At 39.6% G+C, this 25,520-nt stretch overlaps 2 protein-coding genes across 5 annotated transcripts; one reads left to right on the forward strand and one right to left on the reverse strand.

Moving 5' to 3' along the window:
• Positions 1-219: 219 nt before the first annotated feature.
• Positions 220-16,123, reverse strand: mia3 (MIA family member 3, ER export factor). Of its 4 annotated transcripts, XM_023953058.1 has the most exons (29): positions 15,919-16,121; positions 14,780-14,913; positions 14,608-14,694; positions 12,506-14,522; positions 11,835-11,953; positions 11,309-11,774; positions 10,762-10,895; positions 8,432-8,563; positions 8,258-8,279; positions 8,081-8,169; positions 7,922-7,999; positions 7,733-7,843; positions 7,561-7,632; positions 7,375-7,479; positions 7,160-7,282; positions 6,995-7,082; positions 6,834-6,886; positions 6,670-6,760; positions 6,440-6,578; positions 6,135-6,297; positions 5,258-5,293; positions 5,108-5,175; positions 4,816-4,901; positions 4,499-4,612; positions 2,783-2,845; positions 2,665-2,711; positions 2,515-2,583; positions 1,486-1,864; positions 220-947 (listed from the first exon to the last, which is right to left on the reverse strand). In XM_023953058.1, the coding sequence occupies exons 1-29, from the start codon at positions 16,040-16,042 to the stop codon at positions 733-735; spliced, it is 5,424 nt and encodes a 1,807-aa protein (XP_023808826.1). In that variant the 5' UTR covers positions 16,043-16,121; the 3' UTR covers positions 220-732. The 4 variants fall into 4 exon arrangements, with proteins under 4 accessions (XP_023808826.1, XP_023808825.1, XP_023808828.1 ...); XM_023953057.1 differs by having other exon boundaries at positions 11,309-11,953; positions 15,919-16,122; XM_023953060.1 differs by lacking the exon at positions 4,499-4,612 and having other exon boundaries at positions 11,309-11,953; positions 15,919-16,123.
• An 882-nt stretch (positions 16,124-17,005) lies between these two features.
• taf1a (TATA-box binding protein associated factor, RNA polymerase I subunit A) lies at positions 17,006-23,717 on the forward strand. The gene is made up of 11 exons (XM_004083556.4): positions 17,006-17,247; positions 18,860-19,026; positions 19,326-19,489; positions 19,562-19,675; positions 19,757-19,955; positions 20,067-20,185; positions 20,373-20,531; positions 21,643-21,709; positions 21,821-21,944; positions 22,019-22,173; positions 22,929-23,717. Exons 2-11 carry the CDS (start codon positions 18,888-18,890, stop codon positions 22,973-22,975), a joined length of 1,287 nt encoding a protein of 428 aa, XP_004083604.1. The 5' UTR covers positions 17,006-17,247; positions 18,860-18,887; the 3' UTR covers positions 22,976-23,717.
• Positions 23,718-25,520: the final 1,803 nt, after the last annotated feature.

Raw genomic sequence — 25,520 nt, forward strand, 5'->3', positions numbered from 1 at the left:
GCTATTTTAAAAGTACAACAGCATCTTTGCTCCTGATTCACAGTAATCTGAATAAAGAAATATTCAGAAATGCTATTTTTAAGGGGAATTTTCCTAATATATGCTCTCCATCATGAGAAAAATGTTTTTAAAAAAAACAGTTTTCATTGACGCAGGACAAATGTAGCATTTCCTCCTAAAACTAAAAAGATGCCCCTAAAGAATCCAGAAAAACCAAACTGCTTTCAGAACAGAACACTGAGAGATCTGACATTCTTTATTAAAATTTCTACCAAAGTAGTAAAATATGTGATACATTTTCCTTTAAAACGACACGTTTGCTGTTTACACTGATGGAATCATTTTTGGAAACTGGTTTTCCTGAAATGTTAGAAGCTGGACCCCCCCTTCCCCACCCACCCAATACTGGTTTTCTCCTTAAAAACAAAAACAAAACAAAAAAATCAACAGAAAACTAAAAAGGAATGCCCCGTAAAGATCATCACATTCAAGGACAGATTCTACGTTATTGCACAGAAGGTTCCAAGTGGCAAACTTCAAGTCATGAATTTAGACGCCGATTTTTCTTCATCCTAAAGACGTTGTTTTAATAAAGAAATGTAAAGTCTAACAGAAACATGAAAATCACCATGTTGGACTGCACCTTGGATGCATTTCAGAGTTTTTTCTTTATTGGGGGGGGGGGTGATGAGTTTAAATCCTCTCCTGGGGCGTTTTTTTTCAAGGTTTTTCTCAAGGTTGGACCGATGCTGGCCTCGAGTCCTGAGGGGGCTCCTGCTTCCCCTGCTGGCCCGGTCCAGGGCCTCCCTGAGCCCCCGCCGAGTTCTGGGGGGGGTAAGAGTCACCAACAGGGGCAGAGTGGGGAGGCAGGTCCATCGGGGGGCCGTACGCGTCTCGGGGACCTGGGAACCGCAGGTCAGGACGAGGTCCCAGCGGGCCGCGGAGAACTGGAAAAATAATTTTAGAGGGAAAGTCATGAGTTCAGCTCGTCGTTTCATCATGTCTGAAGCAGAAGCTGAAGGATGGAAAGCTGCTTTTACGCCCATGGGGCTCACATCAGACCGTCCATCCTAGCGCACGTCCACCACCTACAGTAGGAAGAGGCTTGATGCCAAAGCAGAGCAAGTCTTTTTCTTTTTCAGACTTTTTCTTTCACAGCTCTATTCCGATGTATGAAAAAACACTTTGTGCCATAATTCCGGTCGAGGAAATGATTCATTTCTTCCCCATGATCAATTTTCAACAACGGTTGGCATTTCTACGAGGGAATGACGTCCATACAATCAGTCTAATTGGACGCTCTTTTCGTAAGTAGAGATCAAAAAGGCTCCTAAAAATAAGCATAGAGATGCATGAACGTGCATTTATAGGCGTTTACACAGACTTTTCATTGAAAGTAGATGGTTATATGCGCGTTTCTGAAGGTGGTGTAAAGGTTTACCAACCCCTCAAAATGAAAGCACACAAGTTAAAACCTTGGTTTACCGTGTGGTGGGGGCATTGGTCCAAACGGGTGGTGTGGTGGTGGAGGACGGAAGTGTGGAGGTGGAGGACCCCGTGGATCCATCACAGGCCCGTGGCCCGTTCTGGGCATGTATGCGTGTCCATTGGCAGGCGGAGGTCCAAAATCTCCCCCTATAGGTCCAGGCAGGGGTTTTCCTGGGTGCCCATTGGCTGGGGGAGGAAGACCGCGCACATTTGGCGGGAAAGGCCCCGGTGGGAACTGGTACGGGCCCGGTCGTGGCGGCCTGTAAGGCCCTGGTGGAGGGAGACGTGGATCATAGGGTCCGGGGCCGGGCGGCGGTCCTGGAACCATGGGACCGGGCGAGTCTCTGATGGGTGATACCATGAAGGAGCCAGGCCCCTAAAAAGGAAGACAGACAGATCAAAATCAACCTTTTTCCACCGTTTGGGATGGATTCAAATGGTAATTTGGTGGTTAATTAACCCTTTAACACCGGAGCGTTGGCGCCACCCGACATTTTTTTCAACTACTGTAACTCTTCCACTTCAACTCTTCTTTTACGCAATTCCAGTGGATTCTGAAGCGGACAACAGTTGATGCAACTTATGTAAACTAGGCGATTCCGATGGCTAAGCTGCTTTTCTCCACATCAGAGTCGCCTAATTTATGCGTAAACGGTCGGAGAGTTACAGAACGTCAAGGAGCCAGTGTCATGTTCAAGTCGCCGGTGTTAAAGGGTTAAGAAAACGAATCCCCAAAACCAGTTTTCAGCCAGAGCTACAGATCACACCAACCACAGACCGGCATTTGGTTTAAAGATAAGTGACACAAACCCAGACACTTTGCAGGTCAAAGCTTTGTTTCTGTGTGAGTAAACCAAACCAAACAAACACCACACCAGCCCACAGAGGCCCATTATTGTGCCGTGTCGCCGGCAGGGGTGAGGGGGGGGGGGGGGGGGGGGGGGGGGGGGGGGGTAGTGGTGAGGGACAGAGTGCTTCTAGATGCCTCCACACCAAGTATCGGGAGCAGGCAGCCTGCATACTCACTGGCTCTGGACTCTCTGTGGAAGCCACAGCCTGACTGTCTGTTTCTACCTGAGCTTCTACTGGCTGTGTCTGCGTCAGAGCAAGGACACACAGCTGAGGCGAGGAACAGTCGGAGTCTACAATCAGAGAGAGCGGAGGACGGAGACTTACGGATGAGTCCAGCTGTGCTGGTGATGAGCTGCGAGGGCCCACCATGTCTGAAAGAAGAGAAGCAACGATTGAGAGGGAAGTTTGAAGACCTGAGAGGCGAGGAGCGCAGGAGACGTACCCATCCCAGGAGCGGGTCTGCTCTCCGAGAAACGACCGTGTGGATCCGATGGAGGACGAGGACCTAGAAAAAGAAGGAAAGGGAAAATTCATTTCAAGACAGAGACTTTTTAGAAACAAACTTAAAGACAATAAGTGGGAAAAGAACAAGTGAAAACATACAGATTACTCAGAAAAAAGGTTACGCCATTCACGCCATTCAGAAAACAATATTTTGTCAGCAAACAAAAACTAGCATGAAATAAAACAATACAAACAAATAGGGATGCCGCAATCAGATATTTTTGGCTCCAATCAATTCAGTCATTTGATTTTGAGAATTGGCTAAAAAAAGAGTCCTGATCCCATATTTGGTACAACTTAAAAAAATGAACACATTTAATAAACAGATCCAGGTTGTGCCCTATTTTTATTTTTTTATTTTATCATTTAACACTTAAAATTACATTTTTTCTCATTTATTCCCACATGATGCCATTTTTAGCCAAAAACTTTTTTTTTCTGTAGTTTTCTTGGACATAGTTTCAGCTGAGCGGCAGGAAATCAATCGAAATTCACCTCTGAGTTGTGGGCGGGACCGTTTGCGAAGAGCAAGCCCGCCCTACTTCTCGTTACCCATTTGTTTACATGCTCTCCTGCAAACTTACAGCCCCTCACACCTCCAACCTAACATTCGCGGTGCAGCATGAATGGCCACCAACATTGGTCGAGGAAAGCGACGGCAGCTTGGATCTATTTATCTGCAAGTGGAGAAGGGAGCTGGTGGCGTTTGTCCCTAAGAACTACAAGCTTTTTTCCAAACTGCATTTTGACATCTGCTCCTGATTCAGCACAATTTGAGTAAAAAAAACCTCAAACGCAGCTTTTATCTTCATTTTCTTTACATATTTCCTCCATCATCAGAAAAATGCTGCAAGAACATGTTAAAAACATCAAAAACACATTTTTTGGAGCAGGTCTGTAAAAATTAAAAATTAAAAATGATTTTCTTCCAAAATAACAGTTGTAGCATGAAAACGATGATGAGTATTCATGACCAGCTCACATCAATGTAACCATTTAGAGGTTTCAGCTGTTTTTGAGTCATTATTGATTTTATTTTTTCACTCTTCCTCAGAGCTTGAAATTTGTAGACGATCCCTTGGCAGCTGCGTCTCTCCCTCCCTGTTTAATTCTATTTAAAAAGAAACAAAAACCTAATATTTTCTCTATTAAAATGCATTTGAATGTCTTATTTAAGAGTAGATCCCGGAGGTCTGAATCTATGAATATCTTGCTGACTTATCCAAACTGTTTTTGAGCGTTTCCTGCTCCCACTAGTGCCGTACAACAATAAAATGTGGCCATCTGTTCATGAGATACAGACTAACAGAACAGCTGTAATAGTCTACAACTACGTGATTGGGCAGAATTTATGCTCACGAGCAGATCGGGGCATCCCTAAAAACTAACTTTTGTCTTCATACGCAAACAGGAGTCTTCTGCCACAAGGACATCTGCTGATGGGCAAACGCAAAAAAAACGAAAGGTTCCAGGAAGAAAACAAGAGCGGGAATCAAACACCAGCACAAAGAAAAGGAGGGAATCGAGGTGAAAAGAGCTGAAAAGAAAAATAAATAAAGTCAGGAGTGAAAGAGGAGAAATTAAAAGAGATGGAAGTTGTGCAGAACAGATGAAGTCCAGATGAAAGTAGGTGAACGGATCCACGTGGACTCACCGTACGGATCAATTCTTCGCCCCACTGGGGCAGAAGGAGGGCGCCTGGGGCCCTCGATCATTATAGGAGGGGATGGAGCACCCCCACTCACAGGAGAGGGCCCATAAGAATCACCTGTTACAACCAAACCAACACCTCAGTGCAGGAACAACACCCCCCCCCCTCATTTCCAGGCTGTCCATGCAGAAAAGGCCCGTAAACACAACGACATGCATTCACGCAAACACCAGCAGAGATCCTCTCCTGCTGTTCACTGGAACCCAAATGTCCTAAAAGAAGAAAAAGGAGGCGCATATGGGATTTTTTTTTTTTTTTACCTTGGCGGGGGCCTGCAGCCTGACCCGAGTTTGGCCTGAAGAGAGGAGCGCGGCGTTCGTTAAGCTGGGAGGTGATAACAGCAAGTCTGTGGACAAACAGTCATAAGTTACACAACTCAAACATTCAGGAAACGGAAGTCTGATTAGGTTCATCAGCTAAATATTTTTTTCAATGAGGAATCGTTTCGATTTTAAATCACAAGAATGTCCTAAAATGCACAACAAGTGGCCAGAAAACAACATAAAAATGTTTCTGAGGAAAATAAACTGCAATAATTCTGCAAGGACTCACTTTTCTCGCAATTTGGATGATTCGATCTTCTCCTGACTTAGAGCACGCTCTGCATTCCGAGCGTTCACCTAGAAAATAACAACATTTACATATTTCAGGCAGCTGGATTTCATGGAATAAAGCCTAAAAACCTTAAAAAAGCAAACATACCCAGTTGGAATGAGTCTTGTTTTCCTGTTCTTTTATCTACAAACAAAAATACATTCAAAGTTTAAACTTCAGCAACATTTTTCCCCCGTTTGTTTACTACGAGCAAACTTAACGAGTATCAGAATACTCGAATATTTAGGAACAGATCGCAAATATTCGAGTATTCTGATACAAATTGCTGTGACGTCCGTTTCAGTGATTGCGTATTCTATGAAAATAATAAAGTGTTTTTTGTGGTTGAAAAAATTGAGACTGAGGTTCAGAGAACTGAAAGCTATGAAAAAACGATTGTTTTAAATATAGTCGACAGTTTGAATTAAAAAATATAATGAATATGAAATTAAAAGCAGGAAAATGCTGTGATCAAGGGATGAAGGGGTCTGCTAGCATAGCAGAGGAGTCGTACTGGAACGCGTCTGTCCCTAAAGTCTGGGAGTTCTTTGGTTTTTACCACAAAAGATGAAAGAAGTCCGTTTCTAAAAAATGCCTGTTGGAAACACTGTTAATTTAGATTAAAAGGCTCCGAGTGTTTCCCAGTTGTTCCATTTAATTGTTGATTTACTATCTTCTTGTCATCCATCATTAGGAACTGTAGTCAGAAAAATCGAATGAAAAAGTTGTAAAATAATCCAAGACAACATTTGTTTGTTTTCTTTCCTCCTGAGAAAACTAACAAATACACCTTTGACATTGGTTTAAGTGACATATTCCATTTTTTCCTTTAAAATCTTTTTTATCCATCATGTTGTCGAGTCCCATTCATGATAATAATGATGGTGATTAAATAGGTGTTATTATAATTTTATCCATCCAGTAAAGTGTGGTTTGATGTGTGACTCGCTGAAGTACCGATCCGTGGCCTTACAGGAGACCCTACCTGCTCCTTGTAGACGTGCTCCGTCTTCTTCATCTGCTCCTCCATCTCGCTGATCCGCTGTCTTAAGACTTTGACCTGCTCCTCTGCTTCCAGGGCTTTATCTCCCACCTCCGTTAGCAGATTCTCTTTGCTGCGGCGCTCCAGTTCCTCCTTTGTTAACCTCCTGTAACACAGAACAAAAAAAGCAACAGCCTCCTTACACCTCAATTCAGCTGAAAACTTCTACCATTCGACCTAAAAATGATGAAACATCAGAAAGGAGACATGATGTTGAGGTTCCTGATGAGCCAGAAGGCCTCACTTACTGCTGTAGAGCGTTTTCTTTCTGCTGGTACATCTCAACCATGATTTCATTTTTCTGCTTAAGGATCTTAAGCTGGTTTTCAATGTGGCTCTTATCGCTTTTTAGGGCTCCGATGGTGTGTTCCAGCTCCTGGTGCTTTTCTGATAAAACAAAACATTACCGTGACATTAATCAATCAGTGATGAGACTCTCATTTACCATCCTCGCTATATTCCTTTTTGTCTGACGGACCTTCCAGCTCCTTCCTGGACTTTTCTTCATTCAGGAGTTTTGCCATGAAGCGATCTCGCTCCTCTTCAATGACGGTGAGAGTGGTCTGGACCTGGGAGGAAACACCAAAATAAAAGCTTCGCTCCACAGCAACTCTTCTGAGCTTTTAAACTGAAAAATCTTACCCTGGAAACATCCAACATTTGTTTGATTCTGTTTTTTATAACTGTCTTCTTATCTGTAATTAAAAGTAAACACAAAACCATGATTTTAGTAAGTTTAAAAAATGATTTATTTTGATTTTTTTTTTTATTGGATGTTGCATGTTCTTAAATGTTGGACTGACCAGCTGTCATCTCCCCATTGGCTAAAACAGAAATCTCCCCTTTTTGTGGATCACAAGCATCTAGATCTGCCAGAAGCTGGGACAGAACCTGAAAGGAGACGGTTTGGATCCGTTATTAACCCAAACTTTAACATCTAACTTCACAGACAACATGATGAGACCGACCTCTACGTTATGATCTTTGAGCACTACAGAGTCTTCCAGTTCTTTTTGGGACTTTTGGTAGACTTTGATCTTCTCATTCAGCTCCTTGTGTTTGTCCTCCCAGTTTTTAATAGTAGCCTTGAGCTGAAAAGGAGAGCAGAAATAAGACCGGGAAACCCATCCAGTCATTGATTTATGGTGGTAAAAACCCCCAGAGAAAACCACTTTTATCTTACAGTTTTGTTCTCTTCCTTCAATGCTGCATATTCTTTCTGCACACATTTGTGCTGAGCGCTTCGTGCATCTTCTCGAATCTTAACTTCATCCAGGAGGACGGTAGTCTAATGGACAGAAACGGTTCAGCACAAACCCAAAACTGAAGGCCGGGTAAAAACCATCATGTGCACAAAAAAGGAAAGTACCTTAGCGAGCGCTTCTTGAATCTTCTTCCTGCTAATTTGCAACTTCTCGTTTGACTTCTCCAATTTTTCAATCTTTAAAAAAACAAAAAAAAAATAATCAAATGAAATGATTAGGCACAGTCAGAAACACAAAGGGAGATTAAAAAAAAGCAACTCTGAAGAGTTCAGTTACCCTGGTTTCATTTTGCAGACTGGTTGTCCGTTCTTCCTGGAGGAGTTCTGCATATTTCTTTCTTTCTTCTGCAAGTCTTTCATTACGTTTTTCCATTTCTGAAACCTTGCCCTGTAAAAAAAATAAAAATCTAATAAATAAAAGCATTTTTTTTTTAAAAAAAGGTAAAAAAACTTTCCATTTACTCACCTCCAAGTCCTGCACTTTTTTTTTCGTGCAACTAGAAGTTTCTTTAGTCTGTTTCTGTTGTTCTTTAAATTCTTTGGCCTTATTAAAACAAAGAAACATACATTTCTAACACTTCAATGCTAATCCTAATTAAATATTAGCATTTGTGTTGTGACTTACTTGCTTCTGGAGCTCAGATATTTTAGCCAGAGCATCCGTCTTCTCTTTTTTGAGAGCCTGAATTTGATCTTTGAGCTTCTGTTCATCCACTTTCATTTAAAAACATAAATGACTGCTTTAGAAACGACTTATATATTTAGATTTTGTGATAAATGTGGGGAAAAAAGGGAAACTTACATAGATATTCTCTTTTCTTCACCTAAAAAGAAAAAAGAAAAACAAACATTTTAATACCTTGTGCGAATTTATAATAAGCGTCACGGGACTTTATAAGCTGTAAAACTCCTGAGTCAAAACCCCAACAAATAAAAACGATGCCATCCCATATTTCGGCAGCTGTATCACACTCACTGCTAGTATGGTTCTCCAGAAGAAGATCGTGAAGGTCAGCACTCCAACCAAAGCTGTGATAACAACAGCCTGCCAGGGACAGCCAAACAGCGTTTCCCCCGGCTTCCACTCTTCTGGTAGTAATGAGATGATCTGAAAAATGAGCACAAATTAAAATGGAGCAAAAGCAAACAAACATTTGACCGAAAACCCAGTTTTTAATCATGCAGCAACAACAAACTCCGCTCAACAAAATGAGAATTTAATGGTCCCCCCATTATCATACACCTAAAGCATTCGCACACAATAAAACAACCATGTGCTTTACCGTTCTGTAAAGAAAAAAATGCAGAAAAAAATGACAGGATCTAGACCAGAGGTCTGCAACATCCATGATAAACACCAGCAAGAGCTGCAAAATCCCACCTCACCGTTAAGAAAGTTTAGAAGTGCTTTATTTTTTCCATATAAAACCATTTTCCTACTTTTGACAGCAACAAATACAGATTTGTTTCAAAATAAAACACACCCCATTACAAATTAGATCCTCCTGCTACAGCAGATTTACTTGAATTAAAACTGAACACTGATGTAGAATCCACATTTATTTTAATCTATCATGTAAAAGCAATTATTTTCTTATAGAACTGTAACTCTGGAGAGTAACTGTGCAGGAGAAGATAAGAATATGTGCTTTACGCTTTTTCTAATAAAACACTGACAGTCGATTAAACCTTTCCCATCATTTTGCTCAGCCGTTTGACATGTTAAAAATCTAAAAATAAAGGACAAAATGCAATTAACTAAAACATTAACTCAGACTGCAAACCTAATATTCATTTAAAACAAAGGGCCACAATGCAGTGATAAAAAAGCCACATGTTGCAGAAATGAAGTCAACTTATCAAATCCATCCTATTTAGCTTGATTGGTTTCAGGCAAAACAAAAAATCTAGAAGTTTAATGCAACAGTCTCTTAATGAAAGATATACCTTTAAATCACTAGTTATGTGCAAAGTTTCACATAACCAAACAAAATGAAGTAAAAGTTATTTTGACTTTAATTTGTGCAACATCTAAATCAAAATAAAAACATAACCCTAAAATCTGATGATCATATCTAGACAGCTTCAGCCTATATATTCTTGCTAAAAATAACGTTCAGTTTAGGTTATCTGCATGTGCAATGGCTAAAAAGATCAGAATTTCTAAAATAGTAACTTAGGACAGTTATTGGCTCACAAGGAGAGCAGTTCTCTTTGTTTCAACCACAAACAAACCTTTGAACTATAGTAGCAGGACTAAATACACACGACAGTTCTGATGAAATCAGACACTTTCAACACATTTCCAGCTAAATGCACCATCGTTTTGTTCATTCATCTGCATGTTAAGGGGCTGATCGTCTAGTCTGAGACAGGCGGAGAATAAACCTCGTCAACAGTCAATAACATTAATGCCAGCGATAAATGGTCCTTTTCTTTTCCTTTCCTTTAAACAATGGTTTTACTCACCCGTTGTAATGCATTTACAAACAAAACATACATGTGATCTGGTTCCGCTACAGGTTGCTGGGAAAAAGTATCCGCGGCCATGATCTTTTTTTTTTAAACAAAAAAAAAAATAATAAAAAATTAAGAGCTTATAGGTGCTGTCAAATAATGAGGCCGACTTGCTAGCAGGTTAGCGAACCAAAATAATACAGAGAGTTATGCTAACGTCAGCCACTACACCAACACTACTCAGAAAGTGGCAGAGATCGTTGAATGTTAGCTGACAGGTGGTAAACAAGATTTGATTACAGAAATCTGCTAACGGTCGATGATGATCCGACATTCAATACCGATATCAAAACAAAATGGATTTTAGCGTCGTTTTTAGCTTGAAGATGGCTAACCGCTGCTATAATGAATATTATTATAAAAACATGTTGAAAAAGAAATTATAGCTCAGACTCGGCTATTTGATGGTCTGTCAAAATGAGGCCCGCTGTGTAGCAGCTAGAGCCAGCTCAGCACCGGCTGTGTTGGTTGAACTTTAGCCTTCACCGTGAAAGCACACGCAACAAAGGGGAGGGGCGTGGGGCGTTCACGAAAAAACAGACATTTCACTGACAACGTTTGATGAGAGACGTGATGCTTTCAAGGAAATAGGACATTATCCCACGCTATGTTTAATACAGTACAGCCACGTAATTTCTACTTATGACATTCATAAAGTCTGAAGAAACCTGGAGTCATCATATTAAAAGTTTTTGAAGAAATTAAATTGAGACATAGAAAAAATAAAGCTGGAAAACGTGTGTATATAGTGGATTTATTATTATGTTAATTTAATACTACTAGACTCACCACAGTGGTCCACTCTTCAGTTTTATTCCGGATTACTGAGACAACGACACCTACAAAAACAACTCCAGTGGTGAATGATCCCACTCCTTCCTCTTGTTTTTCTGCTTTTGGCTCTTCTGTCTCCATGGATCCCTCTGAAACAACATTTATAATTTATTTACACTTTTATCTTTTATGAATAGAGACAGTAATAGTAAAACGCTGAATTTCTTTAGAAATTGAAACAACCCAAGAATAATAAAACTCAACTACCTGGTACTGTTAAAATACTTAACTATGGACATTACAGCATGACTGTAGATTAGTTTTACATTGTGTAGCAACACAACTATCGTATTAAAAGTGAATTTTAAGCAAACGTTTATGTTTTGCTTGTTTATGCAAGTTGTTAAGTTTATGTTTAATTCATTTGGACTTAAAAATGAAGATAGCGTGGGGTTCATCATTGTGCTTAAAGACGCGACAATCAACCCAAACAGAGATGAACCCCTGACCAACGGACATCGCAAAATGAGCATTTTTCATCTAATGTTTTAGGAGAACCAACCTGTAAATGAAGGCTCAAGCTCAGGTATGAGGCTCACGTCTGGAGGACTTTCCAGAGTGTTTTGAGAGGCCCTCTGCATCTTATCCGTCGGACTGAAACTCTGCAGATCGCCTTTGGTTTCATTGTAGTGTTCGCTGTCCTCCTTTGAGCTAATGTCTGACACAACCATCACCTCCTCCACAAAGACCTCCTTCTCTTCAGCCTTTATTGGAGTGTCCTTCTCTCTAACCTCTTCTGGGATGTCCTTCTTTTCATCCTTTACTGGAGAGTCCTCCTTCTCTTCATCCTTTACTGAGATGTCTTCCTTCTCTTCAGCCTCTTCTGGGATATTCTCCTTCTCTTCAGCCTCTTCTGGGATGTTCTCCTTCTCTTCAGCCTCTTCTGGGATGTTTTCCTTCTCTTCAGCCTCTTCTGGGATCTCCTCCTTCTCTTCAGCCTCTTCTGGGATGTCCTCCTTCTCTTCAGCCTCTTCTGGGATGTTTTCCTTCTCTTCAGCCTCTTCTGGGATCTCCTCCTTCTCTTCAGCCTTTACCAGGACACCCTCTTGATGGGCGCCTGTTGGGTCTCGATAGCTCTCTGACATGGTTTCAGGTTTTTTCTCCTCAACATAGACTATAGGTTCTTCAGTATTTACCAGTGGTTCATCTGTAACGCAAACATACGTATACATGATACACCTGCAACATGAGAAAATGTTGGACAACTATTGCTTTGCCAAAAAACTGGACCAACAACTAAAACTTTATTTTTCTTACACCTGATCCTAATGCAGCAATGGCCATGTGGTTCTTTGGTCTTCTGATAAATATCTCAATAGCTAACATGGAATTAAATTTAAGAGGCTTTCTATGAATGAATATCCTATTTTGTGAGTCTGCACACAAGGTTTCAGACAAATAAAAGTGGATTACACTTGAAAGGACGAATGAGAACTAAACATTGCTGACAGAGAAGAGCCAAATCCAGCAGGTCATTTCAGGAACAAAACAATTCTCAGCATATTTCTAGAAACTAAACATCATTCTGAATTAAAATCGACATTCCCTTTACATTTTCATTAGAATTAAATGCAATATTTTGCACTTTTCTGTGAAACCAGTAATGATTGAACTTCAGATTAAATCCTATTGAGCAAAGTGGACAACATCAAGACACTGATAACATTTTAATTAAAAAAATAAAATAAATAAATCTTACCCCGATTGTTGGCTGGTGGCTTTTCGTCCGCTAAAGGCGTGCTGTCACTCACTGTTGAGTACTTTTGTCGCAGGCTAAAAGCAAGCTCCTGAAAATCATCCAACAGCTCAGCCTCCTCATCGAAACTGTCTGGGTCCACGTGGATGTTCTGGTCTCGCTCTTTGTCTCGGTTATCCATCATCTTCTCAATCTCATCCAAGATGGAATTCTCAGATGCTTCCAGGATGTTCTCCAGGACATTTTCGATGTCCTGTGTGGTGCCACCGTCGGACAAGCGGGTCGCCTGCAACTCTGTGTCCAGATCAGAGAACATGGCTTCCACTTTGAAGAGATTTTTAAGACCCAGAAGTTTGTGTAGGCGCTCCAATTTGTCCTCAGTGAAGTGTTCTCTCAGCAACGTAAGTCTCATGATGCTTTCACTGTATTCTGGTTCTGGAGTTGACACAAGGGACTCTGTTGTTTCAGGTGACGGTTCGTCTGAGGGTCCTCCGTTCATGTGTGAGAAGGAAAGTGCATTTTCGTCCTCGAGTAGCTGTTCCTCCTCAGTTTCTTCAGTCTCTGGTTGGTTTTTATCTTCATCTTGCTGCTTGTGGGTCTCTGGTTTTTCTGCAGCTAATTCTGCAGAACTGCTATTAATTTCCTCATCCATCACTGACTGATCTTCTCTGCGATCAGGTGATGTGTCACTAACGACATTGTGACCTTGAACATTGGAGTCGTTATATTCCCCTCCGTCAGTAGGAACTTCTAGATCCTTCTCGTGTTTTGGGTCGACTGACTCTTGATCATTCACAGTGTTGCTTTCGATTGAAGTACCAAGTGGAACCTGGTCTGTAACACGGTCTTGAACATTTGATTCGTTCTCTGGATGCGTTGAAACTTCATTTTCGTCTTCAATCGGTTTAGTAAGCTCAATATTATGCTTTTCAACATCTGTGCTGCTGAAAACATCTTCTCCCAACACTTGATTGACCATTTGATGATGTGCAGGTTCCTCTGGTGGTTCTTCTACTTCAGCCCGTCTCTCCTCATCCTTCTCAGACAATAGATTATTAGAATCGCTGCTAATTTCGCCCAGATTCAACAGTTTGGACTCAGGAAAAGAATCAGGCATTGGCTCCATGTGCTCTGGATTGTTTTGGGATTCTGGTGAAGGTGGTTCTTTTTCCTTAAAACTTTGTAGGGTTTCTACAGCCTCTTCCTCATCATCTTCTTCCTCTGAATCCACATCTTCAGATGTAGTTTCCACACCAGTGACAGCTGAAAACACAGCATCTCCAAGTGATGTCCACATGTTTTTCTCCGGTGTTGGAGTTGGGTCATCTATCTGGGCTGTAGGCTCCGTAACAGTCTCTGGGGCTGGAGTGGCCACCGTCTCCTCTGAGAAAGACAGCAGAGGGGTTTCTTTTTGATCTTCTATGACCTCTTCTGGAGGATCATCAACATCTTCAGTGTCCTCCTCTACATGAGGGGTAACCTTATTGGTGGTCTCGTCATCAGAAGTCACTGCGTCAAAAGTTGTACCGAGGGTAGTTTTTAACTCAGGGATCTGCACCGTTTCGGACACAGATGCTGGTTTGTCAACAACTTCCTCTTCAGGCACAGACTCCACTTCTGCTTTAGTGGACAAATCTTTGGTTTCATTTTCTTGAGAAGGCTCAAGGGCAAAGTTGTTCCTTTCAGTAGCATTTGGCACCAACTCTGAATTAGACTCTACATCAGCCCTTAACGTGGACTCAGTAAATGTGTCCAGTTGTGGTAAAGACGTCAATACTTCTTGTGGTACTTCTGTGTTTCTGATGACTTCTGTGGTGCTGTGGTGCTCTGGCTCCTTTTTGATTTCCACCAAGTCTTCTGAAGGCTGCATTTCCTTCTGAGCAACATCTTCTTCGTGGATTTGATCAGAAGTTGCATTATATTCAACATTCTTTATTTCTGCAGAGAAACCTAACAATTTATCTATGTCATAGGTTTCAAACTTATCATATCCTGTTTCAAAACAGACAAAATCTGTTTCCTAAAAAAAACCACAAGACATGAAGAAAATCATAAATATTGTTAGCTACTATAATTATAATTTTGGAGGCTCTATTTCACCATACCTCTGTGGGAACTTCAAGTTCTTTATCAGTGTAAAGGTGGTTTACTGCAAGAAGGTCTTTTGGAAAATAGCCAAAGTTGCTTCCAATCTAGGACAAGAAATCAATTTGAGAATTAGACAGAAACAAAAAATCCAAAACCGATTGTTTTGCATGTAACCTCAAGCATACTTACACTTCCTGCCCAAAGGTCAGCCCTCCTTCCTGATAACTTGTAATAAACAAATACAGTTTCTGATTTTTTGAAGGAAAGGAACCGACAATCAGGTCCTGAGAAATCTGTAACCGCTTTCCCCCGACAGAGAAGCACTGAGAGAGAAAAACAGAAATTTATTTTTTTCACTACATAAATCTTAAAATCATCTAATCAGAAATCTGTCTTTTCATTAAAAAATGTGGACAATTGATTTTCCTATTTGAATAAATTGTAAAACAGTGATTGTTGTCTTTCAGAAGTGGGGAAAATAGTTTAAAAACACTTTCAAGATAAAAGTGCGCACAAAAACAAGAAAATTAGTAAAATGTTGATGATAAACAACAGAAATAAATTGTTGATATCAATTTGCTTATTTTTCCTATTCAAATAAATACTAAAACAGTAATTGTCAGTCATTTAGAAGTGGAAAAAGGTAAGTATAAAATACCTTCAAAATAAATTCCACAACAAAACAAGAAAATGAATAAAATGTAATTGATAAATAACAAAACGAATGCCTTTATTGTTGATAGCTGCAGGTTGTATTTTACTGATAAGTAAGTATGCATTTCAGTCAATAATCACAGATTTGTGGGTTGAAGATGCTTAAAAAAAAGATACATAATTTCTTGCCTGGAGAGTCACTAAAATCCTGTATCTGCTAAGCTAATAACATAAACAAGGAATGTTTGTAACAAAAGACGCAGAAAACCAGATAAGATTTAGATAAGAGAACAAAAGTAAATTGATTTTGATCATTTTTGTGTTGGTTTTTTTTATTATTATCTTTTCTTTCACCACTGTCTTGTCTGGTCAGACCGGTAGCTAACTTTCTTTTAGCTATCAATAGCTTTCGCCTTTCCCTCCATAGGCAGGCCGGGGCTGCCGGGCAGTTTGGCCCTGCTATTCCCCCGTTTAGCTGAGGTTAGCATCGACTACCCCGCTGTATCTGAGCATCCTTCCACCATAACAAGACCAGAGTCAAGGTCGCGAGTATCGACGGGCAACAGGTCAAGAGATAAGCCGTGGTTTATGGCTAGCTCCCGTATCAGGATCAACGGAAGGGAACGCCGCATCCATGAAGCCGCGTCCCTCCCCAGCTCTGCAGGCAAACTTACTGCTGCACTCCTCGTCTGCGCATCTTTTAAAGTCAGAGAATCTCCTCTCCAAGGCTGCAGTTGGTATTAAATAAAATAAAACTAATAATAAAAAGCCTAGACGGTAAAAATGTTTTGCTGCCATGTTGGCAGTTAGTGTAGCCGGACTTGACTCCGCCGCCGCCGGAGCATGAGCAGTGGGACGCAGGAGCTGACACGTCAGCAGTTAAGATCCGGCTGGGTGGAGGCCCGGACGGGTTCGCATCGATGGATGAGGCGGATTCAGGTACCTGAGAATCAGCCTCAGGTCCACACCAGAATAAACACGAAGACTGGAAAGCACGACCTCATTCTCTAATGTGTTTGTGTGTGTGGCCACATTCAAATTACTCACTTAGCTCCAATAACAAACCACTGAACATTATTTTCTGAGCAAAAGTAACGCAATTACGAGGAAATAGTAAAATAACTCACTGAAAAACATTGTAGAAGACTTCCTTATATTGAAAGTAAAGATAAATAATTACTACTAGGTTTAAAAAATGACATGGTTAAAAATAAGCTTCATACCGTGACATTGTAAAAATATCAACTCAAAATAATTTTTACGTGTTCTATTAATATTAGTTTTATTTATTTTTTTTTAGAAAACTTACATGTATATGTTTCTTCAATTTCAAAATAATAAAAATTTCAGTAAAACAAAACATTGACTAAAATAAAAAATAGGTTTTGAGAGAATAAATAAATCTTGCTAACACTGTAGCTTTCTTACTTTGTGATTTAAAATGCATTTTTTGCTCTTAGCACAAGTAGTGGATACATTTACAAATACTGTCAACAAGTACACACTACTGTATTTCCGAAGAGAGAAGAGGGAAAAAGAGATCGAAGCCCATTTACTTCTTCAAAAAAAATATTTGGCAAATCTTTTTGCAGTAGTTACAATTTTGGCTCTTTCTTTGCCTTATATTTTAGTAAGTAGTTTATTATTATTGATTAAGTAAGGAACTCTGAGACCGTGAAAAGTCACGTGGAGGAAACCCCCTGCTCCGCCCCGCCTCCTTGGGTTGATTCAGCCAATAGCAAGACAGATTCACAATCTACTTCCTGAGCTGCACCGGAAGTGTGGTGGCTACAAACATCTCACATGTGTAGCAAGAATTACGTTTTTTTTTGTTATTTAAATCAGAAATATCAATTTAGTGCCAAGCATACTCTTTTATTTAGACACCATTTAGGTAAAACCTATTTCCGTAAGATAAGACCTTAATTTCATCCTAATTTGACGCTTATTTTCGAGTAGGGTAACTTCAACACAGTGAGCCTCAGTGGGGCTAGTCTGGCCAGGTAAGCAAATCAAATGTCAGCTACTAGTTCAGGGCTCGACATAGCCATTTGTCCGCTGGCCCGGTCCTGTTTTTCGAGCAGTGCGGACCACAAGACTTTACTTTTCACTTGTCCGCTCGGGCCACTAAAATATCTAACTGTTTATATATTCTTCACCTTTTTCAATAAAGTAAATTTTGCGAAAACGTGTAGATTTACCTCGTCTTCATAATTTAGTTTTTCTGCTAGTCCTGTGTTCAGACTTCAAAGGTTTCTATGGGAAACCTTTGATCACTTCTCCTTCTCTCCCGCCTGCGCGCGCGCGGCTTTCACTGCGGAGCACCACGCGGCACGCGCTCACTACTTTTTTTTTCAAACTTTATTGAATGTAACAATTCAATACAAAACAATGTTAAACAGCAACAACGAAGGCACAAGCCAGTGGGTTATTATTACATTTGATTATAAATCCGACACCGTCACTGAAGAGAGACTGAAGCATGTCAGAGATGTGGAAGACATGGCAGGAATAGATAGGAATATGTTAGATGGAGTAATGGGTGGAATTAGTACTATGGACAGCAAGATATTTAATGAATGCATTGAAGATGAAACTGTATGCACTAAGCTTTAAGCTGAATGTCAAAGAATCAAAGGCAACTCCAAATACCTGAATCTCAGACTCAAATGCAGTAGAATGTTAAACTACTTAATTTTACTTAAAGTAGAAATACTTACTGTAAGCAGTAAGTATTTCTAGTTAGCTGAATGATCTCAGTTAGACCTGCACAATATGAGGAAAACTCGCGATATGCGATATCAGAGATTAAAATTGCGATAACGATATAATTTGCGGTATATAAACAAACAGAAAAATAACCAAATAACCATTCCCAGTTTAAAAATTATACTCCAAATGACCCACGTTGACATAGGTTACAAACATCTAACATAACAGGGCTCCATCTGATTGGTCAACAATGTGAAGGCGTCCATCCGATTGGTCAAATGCATTAAGGGATTTACTTGATTCGTTAAATGGTTCAAGCTGCCATTAGATTGTTTTAACACATTTAAGGTTTATGATTTATTGTGATATTTGCCGTTAGAAGCACCATGAAAACTTCTGAACTAGTGTTACCTACTACACTGCAGTGCTCTCTTCAAAACATCTGAAACAGACTAGAGCAGATTTAAGTTTGATATGGTCTATTTTCAGTCATTGAAAAGTGTAGAAATAAGTGATGTCACCAGAATGCACCAAATTGCACCATATTAAAAGTTTCCGGGGGGGCATGCCCCCGGACCCCCCTAAAGTTGCAAGCACCTGCGGAGCGGCGGGTCCCGCTATGCGCGGTGTCGGGCCAGTAACTTTCAGGCAGGGCCAGTAAGTTTCAAAAACTACTGGCCCTGTGGGCCAGTGCAAATTTCTGGGCTATGTCAACCCCTGTAGTTATGATTGTGTTGTACACCTAAAAATCTGCAGACAGTTGGTCATAAGTGACACGTTATTTAGTTCTAGAAGAGCATCTTTGTGATTTTTAAAATGTTCATAAAACAGAAAAATTGTAATGTCAAAGGACCTGTTTGCTACTTTTTGCTTTACTGTCTCTCATTGTTTTTCTCCTCGTAGGTTGAAGAGCCATAACTTTTAGCCAAACATGGACGACCTGGAGAAAGAACTGAACCCTCGTGAAGACATGGAGAATGATGATGATGATGCTGATGACTCCTGTGACAACAGCTCTAGAAAAGAAGGAAGCTCATTCAAGTTAGATTTGATCCAACCAATTTGTCAAAGTAAGACACACTTTATATTCCATAAAAGTGCGTTTTCCCCTCTAATTCTCTTTAAAAAAATATGGGTTTATGAGCATATGTCAGATAACACCATACAGATTGTCATTAAAACGGTATTTTTTAAGTAAACATCTTCAGAAATCACTGAAAAGATTATACTTATCATGAAAACATATGTCATCTACATTTTATTGCAATAATAAACAAACCCTAATTGGCTGAATTATTCTACATTAGCCAAAAAATGATATTTTTGTTTGGAACTCATTAATTTGTAAGTTTTACTTAAATAATTTCAGAGACTCTGCACGAAAATGGATTTCACCAGAGCGTCAGACTGTGCCTGGAGTACATCAGAGAAGCCATGCTTCATCACAGGTGGCTGGAGGCAGCAGAGTACATGGCCAGCTATGCACAAATATTAGAGGACAGAGTTAATCTCACAGCACAGCAATACAAAGAGGCAAGTTTGCTTTTGCGTCTTCACCAAATGTGTGTATCTTAAAAAGAAGGTAAATTTAATATCTTCTTGTAGCTTGTTTGGAGAATCAGCACTGAGATCCTTCACCATCATCCCAAATCTACGATGGATGACTACAATGTCATATATGAACGGATGAAGCATTCAGGATTTAAACATTATCTAAAGGTGTGTTAAAACGAGCCCTTGTCCTCTTTTGAACATAATTTTTCCTCTAAATTCTGCAATTTTCTTCTTCTTTTTTTTTAGATTTCTCTGGAACATTCATTCCACTTAATGCTTCATGGTCAGATAGAAGCTGCTAAACAGAAACTGTCTGAAGCTGAAAGCTGGAGGCATGGGAAGGAGACCACATCCCAGTATCAGATGACTAAACTGATTCAGGCCTACAGGAGTTTGTTGGATTACATCATCTGGAATGAGAAAAAATCCATGCTGTCAGGAAACGGTGAGGCTGCAAGAACCCTTTTTTTGGTGTTATACTGACACCTACAGGCAAATCGGGGACACTGCAGCAATGCCAACGTTATCACTTAGTTTTTGCTTTTATTCTCTTTAGATTCCTTTGAATCTGACAGCCAAGGCATGCAGAATTACTATCGACAAGCCTCGATTAATCTTAAGGAGATTTTAAGTAACCCAGGTGTTTGGGATCCTTTCATCTTGAGTTATGTTACGGTAAGTACTCCTTTATTTTTAGATGAATCGATTAAAAAAATCCAGGAGCCCTTCTGCCGCTCTCCTTCTTCCTTCTGCCACACACCAAAGAAGCTGGCTTTAATGTGAAGCCAGTGACCTGCTCTGCTTTGTCTTAATCAAAGAGCATCAATTAACCAAAGAGTCTTTTGATCTTTTTTCGATGCAGATGCTGGAGTTCAAAGAGGATCAAGAGGAGGCTCTGGAAGTCCTAAATAAATACGCGTATGACGACAGCTTCCCACCCAATCCTAATGCGCACGTCTTTTTGTATCAATATTTGAAGCGGCACGATGCTTCGCAAAAGAAACTGAAAAGAGTGTTAAAGGTAACGCTGAGAGTGACCAGTCTAGTTGACATAGTCATTGCCTTTGACTGTACTGTACATCCTTTATGGCAGGTTATAGAGCTTAATAGAAATAACCATTTTTAATAATAAAGATTTTTATGATAATATTTTACAGTTCAGAAATGATCAATTCTGTCTTTCTTTTAAATTATATTTTACAAATATTTTTTAGTATTAACCAACAAGAACCAAACCCATTTAACAAATATATATGTTAGGGCTGCACGATATGAGGAAAACTCGCGATATGCAATATTGGTGATTAATATTGCGATAACGATATAATTTGCGGTATATAAACAAATAGCAAAACAACCAAAAACATAATTTCCATTTCACTGCAACAGTTTAAAAATTCTACTCCAAATGACCCTTGTCGACATAGGAGGCAAACATCAAACATAAAAGGGCTCATCTGATTGATCAACAACGTAAACGGGTCCTTCCGATTGGTTAAATGCATAAAGGGATTTATTTCAATTGTTCAATATTTCAAGCTGCCATGAGTTTGTTTTAGCAAACTTAAGGTAATCATTTATTGCGATTTTTGCCGTCTTTTGCGGTATGCATATTGCACAGCTTGATGTTGCGATAACGATAAATTTGCGGTATATTGTGCAGGTCTAATATATGTGTATTTTACCACAAACCAAGTCAGCCACAGAATCCATTTTCCATCCATTTTCATGAAATTACAACAGGATTTTTGAAACACAACACATTTTTGAACACCTTTTCCTTGTAAAAGCACAACTTTTCAGATTAATGATTTTATTCTCGTAAAATGTAGACTTGTTCCCCCAAATGTTACGACTTTATAATACGCCGTCTTACACTTCTCTGTTAAATTTAAATTTAAAAACTTTGCCACATTCTTGTTTTTCCACAAGTTACTTTATTATTTCGTATTGTTTTAAATTATTATTGCACTTGGTCTTATTTGAATGTTGCTTTACTACTAATATTTTTTAACAGTACTTTTTGGATTTATTTTTTGTTTAAGCCATAGAGAACTTTAGAAGGTGTTCTCTGCTTCTATTGCGCTCGATCATTTTGTCTTAATCTAAAAGCAGTTTTAAAAATTCCATAGACCCTACATTTTTTGGTTCCAAGCCACGAGTTGATGTTGGAGTACTTCTCTCTTCTGCTTCAGTCAGGTAATAACGGTATTTTTTCTTCAGTTTTAGCCAAATAAAATGCTAACTACTCTGAATATTTTTGTCATTTTATTTTGCCATAGCTTAAGTTATCAATGTGTTTGATTCGAGGGAGTAAGAAAGATCACCAGAAAGCTGTGGAGGTCGTTTTGGACATGCTGGACTTTGCCTGCTGGAGGAGCAACCTGGATGTGTGGAAATGTTTGCAGAACAGCATCCAGAATCTGCAGACGGGGTATGTGTGACGTGGGGGGATAATTCAGATGCGTTTCTGATTTAAAGCTTCTGTTGGTACGTTTGTTGTGACAGAGAAGACTGGAAAAGCTTCATCGAGGAGAAGATGGCTGTGAGAAAGGAATGGTGGCCTGCGCTGCACTACACAAAATTCCATGCCATGAAGGACTCTGAGGAGAACCCAGAACTTCTGAAAGTAAAGGCATCTCTGATTTCAGTCCTTTGTCCAGGTATGTGTTTTTAAAGGATCAACTGATAATACACTTTTGCAGCACTGCACCGTTTGTTTTGTCAGTAAGAGCAGCTTTTTTGCATTTTGTTTTTAATAGTTTGTAGACTTTCAGAACAAATCCAATTCCCACTTTTAGAAAGCTGACTACCTTCAAAACGCAAAAGGCCCAAGAAAATAAATGTCTGTCTTACAATCAAATTAAAATAAAAGCTGCAGCTGTTTACACATCTGTACTAGAAAGTCCCACTCCAAACATCTTTTGATCTAATTTCAAAGTATTCCCAGTGGTCTTTTAATTACAATGATGCTATTTTTTAGCTAAAATAAAAAAACCTGTGTTGTTTTCCAGGACATAGTTTCTACAGAGCGGCAGGAGTTCATTAGAAAATTGCCTCTGAGTTGTGGGTGGGACATTTGGTGTTAAGCCCCCCGCCCCCCTTCCCCTCCCCATTGCAGAGAGCTCTCTGTTTTACACTCACGCAAGCATCACAATGATTTGAATAAAGAAATACTCAGAATTGTAAATTTGACCTTCATTTTGTTTATACACGTCCTCCATCATCAGAAAAATGTTAAAAACACTAAAAACACAATTTTTGTCCAAAGAAAGCCCAACAAATAAATAATAAGTCTGTCTTACAACAAAACTCCAAAATGAAAGGTGCAACTGTTGACGTGTTTGGATTTTAAAGAGTAAAAAGTTAATGCTGTTGAGCTTATTTTGTAATATTTTGCTTTTCTTTTTCTTTTTAGACCGAACTCTCAAGTACTCTGTGGAGCTGGAAAGCTGTCAAGAATAATCTAAAATAAAGACTACCTGAAAAGCCTGAAAATATCCATAAATGATGCTTTTCTTTGGCACGTTTATTACAGTAATAAAGCAGGGGGATTGGGAACCATTTGTGCCGTCAGTTTTCACCACTATGTGGAGATCTTGCTTCATGTTTTATTGGGACTTTGCAGCCAGAAAAGCCTGTTCATGACTTCAGTCAACATTTTAATGAAAGCTGATACCCACAGACAAACCTTACTGATTATTGGAATGTTTTTTTAAATTAAACTGCCTCTGGTGCAGAATCACTTTAGAAAAAAAAAGATCTTTTTCTGTTTGCTTATTAAAACATGATGTAAGAATATTTTTCCTTGCAAAGCACAGTCCTGACTTCCAAACACTTCAATCCTGTCTTTTTCTCATCCAGCTGCTTCCCAGTTTGATAAGTGAACATGTCGGTGCTGCTTGAGCTGCCCTGCAGTTATTGCATAAACCAGAGCCCAAAGCTTGTCCTGTCACAGGAGCAGCTGGCGGAGATGGGGGCTGGGGCCGCACAACACATGTTTGAAAATGTAAAATGCGGGGACATGAAGGGATGGAGCAGCCAGGAGCTGGTTTATTGCGTTTAACAGTCCTGTGTGTCCTGCTTGTGATGTTTTAGGTATTTTATTTGCTTTGCATCCTCCTTAGGTTTAAGCCATCAATGCAGCTAAATGGTTTTCATTCTACAAATTAAAATTCTTTTTAAATAAAGCTTGTTGAGGAAGAGACGCGGCTCATTTTGGCTTTCATTTTCCTCCTTGCAATTTTCCTCTGTCTTTAGGAGGTTAAATAATCGCCTGTTTAGATCTCAGGGAGTCAGAAACAATAGAAAGTGTCCACAGAGCCTTTTGCTGCTTCCTGAAGCAGCTGTCGACGTCTGCGGCGGTACCCTAATTATAGAGTTTAAAATCAAAGTGCAGGTTTGATCTTAGCTGTGAGAAGCAGGAAGCAGCAGACTTTCAGCCATCTACCCTAAGCATTTCTATTATGGAGGATATATTATATAAAAATCATTTATTTACATATAATGTGGATTTGTGTTTAGTGACACTTGTGTTTTTATTCTCTAAAAAGTCAAATCGTCTAAAAAAAAAGTAAAAAACAAACAAACAGGAAATGTAGTTTTATTTAGCACTGGAACGCCTCACTGTTGCACAGATGGAATTACAAAATTGTTAAAGTTTAGTTGTATTCATGGATAAAAGTCTTCACAAAAGTAGAATAAAAGTTTGATTATAGAGATAAATAAAAAAATATATATATGAGTGCATTCATTTTAAAACAATTATACCACAGACATAACTAAAAATAACACTAAAGATAAGTGTTTCAAATCAAGTTAACTAAAAGTACCATCTTTGGATGTGCTTCCTGCTGAAAAGCAGCTTTTCTGCTTCTTCCAGAAACGTTTAATCACCAGGACGTCCACCGGAGATGTAAAATCTGCAGATAAAAAACAAAAACAAAAGAAGGTTCATCTAAAGACTTTAACAGGCCCCTGAAAACCACATCCAGCCCACAGAGACATCCATACATTTAACCTGACATCAGAGTGGCAGGCATGATAATTGTTGGTGTTTAATCTTTGATGCAGGTTGCTGACGCTGTAAACGGCAGAAGGACGAAGGTTTATGCCTGACGAGGGATGGTCTTAGATATCTTCGTCATGTAAGATTGATGTTAATTGAGTGTCCCCCTCACTACAAGCACTGGTGCACCGTGCAGTTTTTGGCTCAGGGTCTCGCTTGGCTGGGTCTGCAGGGCTCCTAGGTTTTGTAACCTAAACTGCAGCGTTGTGTAAAACTTCAGTAGTTCTGCAAGACATTTGATGTGTGGGGTTTCAGAGAGAAGCAAAAGAAGCCATGCTATTAAACTTCTGCCCTACAATTTGTATTTTAGGTGTTCCGCAACGCTGCATTCCTAAAGCAAAAGAGGTTGGAGCCAAAGCTGCAGCTCAGAATTTGACTGAGAATCAAACTTGGAAGAAAAAAAAAAGGAAGGCTTTCATTAAAATCTCATGCGAGTCAGCTTATCATAATTAACTGTCTTTTTTGGAGCAGCCTGTGTAAAATGGGTGTATTCCAGGCCAGTGATGGCCTGTTTGAACAGCAACAACAAGAGGCTTTCCACACACTTGTGCTGCTGACAGCTGCTGGGAGGAAAAAATTGCTTTAGGGGAGTCGATTCTTGTAAAACTTCTATAAGACTAAGGAGAAAAAAAGGGCTCCTAAAATATCCTTTCTTTTCTGTCTCTGAAGTTGAAAGTGACAACTGCAGTCCCTTTGTTCTCAGAGTGAGAGCAGTTGCAAAAATAGCTTTTAATAATGTATTAGGAGAATAAAGACTGTGAGCTGATTTCTGCAGCTGGACCTGGAGACTTCTGTGCTGTACACTAACTGGGAGAAGATATCTGGACTTTCACACCAGAAATGAACCTCTTAATCAATGCATCATACAACTAAAGATGAAAAGTTTTACTCTTCAAAATAAAACTATCATCACCTATATAAAAAAGCATTTTATCTCTTAAC

The sequence above is a fragment of the Oryzias latipes genome, chromosome 24 (assembly GCF_002234675.1).
Source record: "Oryzias latipes chromosome 24, ASM223467v1".
Lineage (NCBI taxonomy): Eukaryota > Metazoa > Chordata > Actinopteri > Beloniformes > Adrianichthyidae > Oryzias > Oryzias latipes.

Coding starts and splice junctions, on each gene's coding strand:
- mia3 (XM_023953057.1), bottom strand. CDS start 16,042: ATGGCAGCAAAACATTTTTACCGTCTAGGCTTTTTATTATTAGTTTTA. Junction 8,280..8,431: donor TCTGGAGAACCATACTAGCA/GTGAGTGTGATA, acceptor TTTTCTTTTTAG/GTGAAGAAAAGAGAATATCT. Junction 7,283..7,374: donor TGAAGGAAGAGAACAAAACT/GTAAGATAAAAG, acceptor TCTCCTTTTCAG/CTCAAGGCTACTATTAAAAA.
- taf1a (XM_004083556.4), top strand. CDS start 18,888: ATGGACGACCTGGAGAAAGAACTGAACCCTCGTGAAGACATGGAGAAT. Junction 19,956..20,066: donor ATCCATGCTGTCAGGAAACG/GTGAGGCTGCAA, acceptor TATTCTCTTTAG/ATTCCTTTGAATCTGACAGC. Junction 21,945..22,018: donor ATCCAGAATCTGCAGACGGG/GTATGTGTGACG, acceptor TTGTTGTGACAG/AGAAGACTGGAAAAGCTTCA.